General features: G+C 41.8%; 1 protein-coding gene across 1 annotated transcript; it reads left to right on the top strand.

Moving 5' to 3' along the window:
* Nucleotides 1-4,045: 4,045 nt before the first annotated feature.
* On the top strand, nt 4,046-5,419 carry LOC308308892 (monocarboxylate transporter 10-like; the record flags this gene model as incomplete). The annotated part of the gene is made up of 1 exon (XM_080754348.1): nt 4,046-5,419. One exon carries the CDS (start codon nt 4,046-4,048, stop codon nt 5,417-5,419), a length of 1,374 nt encoding a protein of 457 aa, XP_080610474.1.
* Nucleotides 5,420-10,696: the final 5,277 nt, after the last annotated feature.

Genomic DNA, 10,696 nt, shown 5'->3' with positions numbered 1-10,696 from the left:
CTCAACTTAGTGCTTAAATGTCTGTAGCCAGCCATAGGAATGTTTGGATACACACAATCCTTAAAGGGGAAGACCACCCATTTTCAATATTGAACTATGTCATTAATATACCTTAGAGAAGTTGTGTGGGGGAAAAAAAATCCCCCTCTTCTGTGTTGCCTAGAGGATTGATTTTGGGGTTTGTATTGTAAAGTACAATGTGTGATGTCATCAAGTTGTAATTTACAATACAAACCCCAAAATCAATCCTCCAGTTCTAGGCAACACAGAAGGGGGGGAACTTTTTTTTTATTTCCACACAACTCCTCTAAGGTATATTAATGACATAGTTCAATATTGAAAATGGGTGGTCGTCCCCTTTAATAAATTTGCGGCTAAAATTATCTATTTGCAATTCTTAACTTTGAGATATTCTGAGAAATAAGGGTTTTCTTCTTATAAGATGAGGAAATTAAATTCTGAATTGTGTTGATTTTTTATTCCACTCAACAGCAGCCATATATCCCCATTCCATATGGTATGATTATATTTGACATAGTAATAGCCTGATTTTCCTTTTAATGATATATTTTATTTATATTCCAATTTACATTTGAAACAAATCTCAGTGATAAATACAGAATATAACTATTTGCATAAAAACAACACATCTAAACAAATAAGCTACATTTAAAAACACAAGGTCAGTGATGTTCAAAATCACGCCACCAGAGGGAGCTCCCCCACCTTGTATTAGTTCAAAACTTGGGAAAAAAATACATTCAAAATATATTCTGCTATGTTGCTGTGGGTCCACTGGGTCGGGTGCATACCTCTGTCAAATGCAGTCTGTTAGCTCATATTTCACCAGCAGCAATAGAGGCTGTTTCTAAATGGGGAATTGAGTATTTATTTATTATTGTTGGCTCCTGAGTTTTCTGTTTTTGTGTAATGAAGTTGTTGACTTTTTATATATTTTTAAAGTTGTATTGTAGGGTATGCGCGTGACATCATCATCATACCTGGAAGTTATGTGGGAACATCTATTGAGTGGCAAAAAAAACTACTTTCTGGCCTTTGACAGCCCATATATCCAAAAAAGAAGTCTTATCTGATTACTGTAAACAACTTAAACAATGTTAAACTCACTATGCCACTCACTTTGCCACTCGATATGTCATTCACTTTATGCATGCGCATACCCTCTATATATTGTATATGGTATATTGTTGTCTGTATCCTAGTATGCACCCCACTCCCTCACCCATTGAGTGGCAGGCAGTGGCACACCCTCACATCTACTCTCAGAGACCTCTTTATGTGCCTTGAGTCTCCCCTGCCGGTCATCACCTTAGTTGCAGCGAGCACATGTTAGTTGTTTTCATTATTTGGGCTATAGTTGTCCTCAGAACTTTCTTTGGCACCCTACAGTAGCCTGTGTGTGCTTGTATTTTTCTCGTAACACATTTTTATACTTAAACCCAAAAGCCCATTGAGTTCAATGGAGGAGTGGTGCAAGACTGAGGATTGGTTCTAGCCGGGGACCCACAAGCCCAAAAGCTCAAGGAATAGGGTGATCTGTGATTTTCTGCCGTACTTTTTATTTCTGTTTTATCTATTAGTTTGGTCATTAAGGTCCACAGAATGAGAGGCCTGCTCTGCCGGAAACATCGCGAAAAAAAGTTATGGCCATTTGTATATTCACTGTCCCATTGACTCCACTACACTGACTACACAGGAAAAGAAAAATATTAAAAAAAAAGAAAATCTGCTTTAAGTAGCATGTGAGGGGTCAAACTGGGGGTTCTTCATGATTCTGAATCCATTGCAAGCATTTGTTTTGCATTAAAAACATTCCTTGGGCTACATTTCGACCCCAGAAAATGGTGAAAAGTGATGAGTCATCAAAAAAAAGTTAAAAAAGGTGATGATTCATCACTTTTCACCGTTTTCTGTGTGAATTTTTGCCCAAGGAATGTTTTTCATGCAAAACAAATGCTTGCAATGGATTTTGTTTAACTTTTTTGTATTCGCAAGACAAATTTCAGTGTGAACTGACAATAAAGTACTATATCATATCATATCATATATCATATCATATATGCCCTATTTATTATCCATTATGTAATTATGTGAAGCTGTATTACATTTTACTGTTATGACAAGACTGTAGGCATCTAGTTAATCAACAATTTACAATTTAGGCATTTAGTAGACACGCTACCCAGACACTTGTATCAGATGTAACGATGATAAAGGCACTCTGTTCCATTGTTTGTGGACATGTCCCAAAATAAAGGAGTTTTGGGAGGAGGTTAGAAAGGAGTTACAACGGATACTACTTATTAATATTGAGCTAGACCCAAAACTCTTCCTATTAGGCCTTTACCCGATTGGCCATAAGATAAAAAATTGAGAGATAAAATTTCTGGACCTTGGGTTCCTACAAGCCAAAAGGGTTATCGCCCTTTCATGGAAAAAGACAGGGAAACCCAGCATCGCTCAGTGGTTTAGGGAACTTTCTTTGTGCCTTCCCTTGGAAAGAATCACATACACTCTCAAAAACAAACAAGAGTTATTTGAGAAAATATGGGGGAATTTTGTTCATTATGTCAAGGGCAACGATCTTTCGCATTTGATGGAGGAACCGGGAGCGGGGTAGACGTTTTCCCTCTGCAGCCAATTATACGGCCTTGTGGCATGGGAATCTGGGTGTTGTTGGTATGTGTGCTCTGTATGTCAAAAGAAAATATGTAAATTGTTATTATTGTTTTTTTTAGTTTTTTTGTAATTGTGTTGTTGTTTTTCTTTATATTGTGTTGTGGTTTTGTTAAGGGATTGTTTTTGTTTTATGTTTGTAAAAAAATATGTTTGATATTCTCTGTTAAAAAAAAGAAAACTCAATAAATATATTGTTTAAAAAAAATTAGTAGACACGCTTATCTAGAGCAACTCATAAAGTGCAAGACTTAAAATGGTCAAGTAAATAGATTGCAGCAAAAAAGAAAAACAAGTAAAGAAACTAGGATACCAGTTCAATCAAAGCTAGCGTCCCATCTGTCCAAACAACATGCTATCTAAATAACATTCTTAACATTTGGCGGCATATGTCTAAACCCAAAAAAACATTATGTAAACAAGTAACCAACATCTGATGCATAGTATAACTAGCATACAGGGTCTTATAATTCTTTGGCGTCCATGAGGATCTCAGACATCATGTTGATTATGTCATATTGTCCTAGTCATATCAAGGTGACGTCATATTGACTTCACGCTTGGATGCAATGCATATCCCCAGTTCCAGTTCACTCTCTCATCTCCATTTTGTTCAATTCTGTCTGCAAACGTCCATGGTGGCGTCATGTGTCTACCCATGGACTGTGACGGTCAATTTGCCAAATTCAAGACTTCCAAAATGGGAATCCACAAGCCAATGGATGACATCACAGCCACTACATATTTTTCTTTTTTACAGTCTATGATCAGTACAGATTTTGGAATGTGACATCAATGTCCCTGTCATAGCAACCCTGTGTATATAGAATAATATCTTTTGGGTAGAGGCATTAATTCCATCAGCACTGCAGAAAGAGACAGAAAGAGTGATTGCCTTAACTGGGTCCGGACTCCCTCTTTTCCCGGTGTCTCGCCAATGTGGAACAGGAAGTGATTTTGAGGTTAGGCATAGTGTTAATGACGTAAGGGTTAAGGCATAGTGTTCGTGAGATTAGGGTTGGGTTAAAAGTTAGGTTTAGGCATAGTTTTTGTGAAGTTAAATATTAGGCATCACCTAGGCGGCACACAAGGAAGAGACAGTCCCGAGCTGTGTCAGAAGGGAACATACAACTTCAGACAATCCTCAATATTTGTAGAAAATAAACTACAACTGAAATACTGGAATACATCCTACTTACAGGTATGAGTATGTAATACTGGATAGGTTATAGATTAAGACATTCACAATACGTCTGAAGGAAGCAAATAGCAAGGAATGGATGCAGATACATCTAGATACGTCCTCCATACATCCAACCAGGATGCATCATACATAGATCCTACATCCATGGTTGACATCAAGACCACAACGACTGAGGTCTCAACTGAGACCGTTGATATTCAGACCACAGTCGCCAAGGTCCCGGCCACCACAACCAGAGCTGATGAGGAGGTCAGGTTTGTGCACCCAGAGGGCGGGTGGGGCTGGTTGGTTATGCTGGCTGCCATGTGGTGCAACGGGGCGGTGTTCGGGTCTCGCAACGTCTTCGGAATCCTGTTCGTCTCTCTCCTTAAGGAATTCGGCTCTGAGGATGACGAGGACCTCAGCTTCAGGACGTCCTGGGTGGGCTCTCTTTACTTCGGGATGATTTTCTTCTGCTCTCCCATCGTTGGTGTTTTCACTGACACCCTGGGCTGCAGAGTGACCGCAGTGGGCGGGGCCGCCGTGGCCCTGATCGGATTATTGGCCAGCTCCTTCGTAACGTCCCTGGGGCCCATGTACTTCACCTACGGCATTGTGTTTTCTTCTGGCTGCTCCTTTGCCTTTCAGCCCAGCCTGGTCATCCTGGGCCATTATTTCAAGAAACGTCTGGGCTTGGTCAACGGCATCGTGACAGTGGGCAGCAGTGTCTTCACCGTCATCCTGGCCTTCGTGCTTCCGGGTCTGCTGGAGCGCGTGGGTCTGCACCACACCCTGCGCCTCCTCAGCATTCTCATGTTCATCCTCATGCTGGCCGGCTTCACCTACACGCCACTGCTGCCCAGCATAAGGGAGGAGAGTAGCGCCTGCACGGGCAGCCGCTGCCACCCACTGTTCAATGTGAACATCTGGAAGTCCGTGGGATACCGTATCTGGGCATTTGGAATCCACATTGCCCTCTACACCTACTTTGTGCCTTTCGTTCACCTGATGAAATTCGCAGAGGAGCGTTTTGGACTGGACGCCGATAAAGAGGTCCTGCTCATGTGCATTGGCATCACATCAGGTGTGGGCCGCCTCATCTGTGGCTGGGTGGGTGACCACATCCAAGGAGTCAACAAGGTGTACCTACAGGTGTGTTCCTTCCTGGTTGTTGGCTTAATGTCCATGATGATCCCCCTGTGTCACACCTTCGGTGAACTAATTGCCGTGTGCCTTCTGATGGGTCTTTTTTCCTGCTTCTTCTGCATGATGTCCCCCATCGCCTTGGAGCTGGTGGGGGCCGCGAATGTGTCCCAGGCCATCGGCTTAATGATGGGAATGATGTCACTGCCTATAACCTTGGGGGCGCCCTTCGTGGGCTTCCTGAGGGACAGGACGGGGAGCTACGACGTGGCCTTCTACGTGGCCGGCATCCCGCCTATCATTGGAGGAGCCGTGCTGTGTCTGATACCCTGGGTGGAGGCCAAGTGCAGGTGGAAAGAGGAGTCCAAGGTGGCCACCCAGATGCTGGTTCTCTAACCTCAGCCCCCCAATTCAATCAATCAATCTATCAAAATGGTATTTATACATGGCACAGCCTTCAGTCAAATGCAACACAAATTGCCTAGTAAAACAAAATAATCAAGCATTGAGATTAAAGACAAAGACGATGAGGAAACACTAGAGACAGCAGAGGCCCGATGCACTGCACCAAGGAATAGCACAACTGTGGATACACAACAATGGATTGGGAATGGATGACGTCATCCATGTTTCATCAATCTCTTGATATATTCATGAACAATAACGTCTAGTAGTTAAAAGAAACCTTTTGCAAACCATGTTTCTTTCAGGTTTTTATATTTAAGATTGCACCAAATGATGAATGCCTGGAAAGAACACACAGCATTTTGACAAAATGTCTACTAAAAGCCAGCAAGCATGGTGTCTGGTGATGACCCCCGCATTAGCCATTTTCAGGGACGTGCAGAGAATGTTAGAGATGCAGGGGCTGACATTTCTAAAAGGGCCTTTTGGTTAAAATATCGAAAATATTTTCGGTGCTTGATACCACACTGAACTAAGCATAATCAAGTCAATACTGGAGATGTGTCGTAACGGCATGGGTTTCTACACAGAGAGGGCTATTCTTTCATCATAAGATGCTGCATTCAAGTTCAGGAGAGTTTGGACAAGGCAATTCTCTTGAATGCTGCCTTCAGGTATGGCATGGAAAGAGGGCATTTGCATTCACCATAGTAAAAACTGCATTCATGGTCTGGAGAGGGCACTTTTTACAGACAAAAAAAGGGCAGGGGCTCAAGCCCCCTTTGATCGTCTATGTGTGCACGTGCCTGGCCACTTTACACCGGGGAATTCCAAGGCCAGCATGGATATATAATATCCCCATCTAGTCCTTGGTCTGCCCCTTGGCCTCCTCCCAGCAGGATGTGTTCAGAGGACCGCCGAGAGATGCCCAAGGTGCATCCCAACTAGACGACGACCTTAACTGTCTCCTTTCCGTGTAAAGGAGCAGCGGCGCTATAGTCTCCCTCCGTGCAATCTGGCTAGCCATCGACAAGGAAAAGTTTGGTCGTGGAGAGACTACCCTCCGTGTGACTGAACTTCTTGCCCTAATAGGGGTACAATGATTATTTATTTGTTTGTTTGTTTCCTTGAAAGATCAGTAAATAAATTGTAATAATAATACCCTGTATTTCTTTTATTTTTACATTGTTCAGGGTGTAATAATTAAAGGGATATTCCACTTTCAACAGGGAGCAGTGGAAGGGCCTCTCTCCACACATACACACCCATTGTAATTTCAAAACATTTTAACCATGATAGATTCATTAAAAACACCCATTTCTTTCTGGTGACTCATAATACCCTCCTAATACGTGAGCAGGCTGTGTTTTTTCGATAACCTTTTTCATTTATTTTTAATAATTATGTGGGAAAATGGAAAAAATGAAATACAAAAAAATAATTATTAAAAATAAATGAAAAAAGTTATCGAAAAGACACGGCCTGCTCACGTATTAGGAGGGTAATATGAGTCACCAGAAACATAATGGGTGTTTTAATGAATCTATCATGGTTAAAATGAAGTTTGAAGTTACAATGGGTGTGTGTGGGGAGAGGCCCTGGGCCTGGAGGGCCTGGTAACATTTACATCAAATATCTAAATATTCAATCAAGCTAATTAAAAACTGTTCAGGGTGTTCATAAAAGCCTGATTAGATGATAAAATTACCAAAAGTTTTTTTGAAAGTGAAATATCCCTTTAACTTATTGCCTAAACTTAATGTGTGTCATTTTAATCAGTTGTACTGTTTTTATACCACTGTATGTATGTTTTTGTCTGTTGTTTTTGTAAATTTGTAATATTTTATTATCTCCGCCATGCCAGATCCGTTTGTTTGTCCGTCCATTTGTCCGTCCATTTGTGAACAGCTAATCCCAGGCACCGCTGGACTGATAGGAGTGAAACTTTGCCCCAAAGTTTTCATATCTGCCTCATGGTGCCGCTATAACTGGCCTCTCTTGAACCCTGGGTTGTACAGTTAAAAAACATGTTTCGCCCTCGATTCCTTGGATCATTACCCTAGGGACTGCACTGCATCAACAGAAATGGATTTTTTTTTTTTTTTTAAGATTTGTTTTTGGGCTTTTTATGCCTTTATTTGATAGGATAGTAGGCTGACAGGAAATGGGGAGAGAGATGGGGAATGACATGTGGCAAAGGTCTTCCGGATCGGGAATCGAACCGGCGACGCCAGCAGGCATCATAGCCTTCCTTGTATGTGGTATGCGCCTTGACCACTAGGCCAGCAGGAACCCCAGAAATGGACATTTGATACAATGCAGTAACCCATAGCACAAAGTGGTGTCGGACTCTACATGAGGCTCTTGTCGGCCTTTCAGCTCATGTCATGAGCACCGAGTTTTAATGACACACAGGGATGTCACACCAAATTCTGGGCCCTGGGTACAAGGATTCACTGTGGGGCCCCTATGCTTTAACTATTGAACTAGACCAGGTCAACCTGGTTGTGCCAGACCCCCTGTCTGTCATCATCATTTATGACATCATGCCTTTTGTAGGCATGTCATCATCATGTCATCATCATATATACCCTTTATATAGAAAAGGGACAGACCGACATTTGCTTATGTAGGCCTACCCATTTCATGGGTCTGGCAAAAATAGCAGATATACAAGCTCACAGCGCGGCACCGAGTGCCGCGCTGCGAGCTTGTAGATCTGCTATTTTAAAATCGTGAAAGTTTTTGAATATTGAAAATCCTTCTAAGGTTTTTTGAGAAATCCTATGTTTCTATGTCAGTGGTGCTCAAACCTTTTCATGTGAAGGACCCCCAAAATGATATGTATTTGACCATGGACCCCCATCTCAAAATATTTAGTTCCAGGGACCCCCCCAGAAGCAAAATTTGAGTGACACATTTTCGCTTAAAAAAATAGATATATTCAAAGTCATTTGCACACATTTTCAAGACTTTTCAAAAATAGCAGATCTACAAGCTCACAGCTGTGAGCTTGTATATCTGCTATTTTTCAATAGCTAAATTTACTAGGGCCCCTCCAACTTGGGCCCTAGTAACTCAGTCCCACTTTCCGCCCCCTTGTGACGCCCCTGATGACACACTACTGGTGCATAATACGCATCAGTGTTGCAGATTCAGAATATTGCATCCTGCTTTCCCACTTGGAATGATCATTCTCTGTCATGTTGTCGGGTAAATCAGGTTCTGTGCTTTTCTGTTACAGTATGTTAGTGTAGCAGCTGCAGCTCTGCATCAGCGCCATCTAGTGGTGATCTCAAGAATTTAAAGACCTATTGACATGAAACTAAACACAGGTGTTGCCAATTCTTATACTAATAAGCCCTATTCACGGCCCTCCCACTCAACAAATTTCTCAGCAACTTCCTGGTGCTGAGGTCAGTTTAGAAGTGGAAACTATAACAGAAATAGCTAGACTTAAAGCCAACAAATCATTATTTCGAACTGTAAAGTAAATTATAACACTTTGTGCCTTTACTATCTTGTGTTCTTGTTCATGCTAGCCGTATTTTATACTGTACTATTCGGAAATTGCATTACATTTGCGATTTCTGTGTTAACTCTATGGGCTTAGCAGGGTTTTACCCCTTCAAACGTGACTTCAGCACCGGGGGGATGCTGAGTGGGCGGGCCGTGAATAGAGCTTATTAAGATGGTGTTCCATTTAGTGTCTCAAAACAGTCTTTTGAGTGAGCCAACATAGACAGCATAGCAGCACCCTGACTCTGTATCATTCTGTTTTCCTTACTATTTCATGTCAAAATGACTGCTGAGCCAACGGGTCACATGACATCTTATCCCATGATGCCCATGACGAGCAACATGGCGCCGAGATTCAGCTCTTTGCCGATCAGGTATTTATAAGAAACAACTGTCAAGTCAACAGTCCAGGGACGTGCTGGGCCCCTGATTCAGCCCGGGAAAAAGAGTTGTAGAGGCCCTCATTGCGCACTATAGAGAGAGATTCTCTATAGCGCTGCTGCTACTCAAAGATTGTGACAAGCCACTGGGCCAATTACATGAGTTATATTTCGTTGTTGTCGGGTGGAAACCTTGTATGTCCAAAACCGTTTGTTTTGTATTTATCATTTTAAAAAGGATTTAAACTAGTGAAAACAGCCAATCTACACAATCTACACACAATCTACACAATCTACACAATCTACACAACGCCTCGCGGTGCGAGGTGTTGTGTGCTTGTAGATCTGCTGTTTTCACTACTTTTGTGCAACGGCCTTGTATGATGAAGCAGGGCTTTGCTTTGCGAAAAAATTCATAAATTTGAAACTTGGAGATACAAGGTTTCTGCCCGACAGTGACGATTTACTTTGTTGGCCGCCCAGCCCCCAAAATGGAACAAAGGCCGACATTTTATTTTAAATTTTTTCCTAACCGGCCTGGACCGGCCGGGAATGAACCGGCCGTTCGGGAGTTGTCCCGCTTTTCCCAATGGCCAGCACGTCCCTGCAACTGTCATTCTCCATATTCGATCACCAGGTAAGTGAGGTAACTGTGGATTCCAGTTGTTATTAACCACTCATAAGCCCTATTTGCTATGTCGTACAACATGGAACATTATTGAAAATGTTCACCTATAATTACACATGCCCAAAATGGTGGCTAACCTGTGCAGTTAAAAAATATGTTTTAATCAGAGGCTTAATTTCAGAAAGAAATAGAGGGTGGCCAAAATATGTTACCATAGCCCCCATTTCTAAATTTAGTAAACAGATCCACTACAAGAGAAAATGTTTGAAAATGTTAGGGATGCCACGTTGAAAGTGGTTAATAAATGAATGGTTGCATACAATAACACTCTTATCTAAATTATAACGTGTCACATCTAGGTGTCGATGAAATATGATTCATCTGAAAAAATAAAATCTGAGTTGGGGACAATGGGCCAGATTCATCAATGTGGTCGTAAATAAAGTGACAGTGATATTTCTGTCTTACCATCAAAATCCCTTCAAAACCCCTAATCAATAAAGATCTGAACCTAACTTGGGAATTGTCCTAAATGCCGGTAAGATCAAAATATGGGTGTAATTTGGCAGTAAAGTGCTTGACGAATCGGGCCCAATGTCATAAAATAACTTAAATGTGGCAATTGCCATGTCCTGATTCCCCAAATGATGCCCCTGGATGAGCTAAATGGTTGGATTGTGTGTTCCTATTACGTCAGTCTGTGTTGAGTCACATTAGATGGTGCTGTGTTGAGTGATGGCA

The sequence above is a fragment of the Nannobrachium achirus genome (genome assembly GCF_963921795.1).
Source record: "Nannobrachium achirus genome assembly, chromosome: 23".
Lineage (NCBI taxonomy): Eukaryota > Metazoa > Chordata > Actinopteri > Myctophiformes > Myctophidae > Nannobrachium > Nannobrachium achirus.
This window is presented reverse-complemented; position numbering and strand designations above follow the sequence as displayed.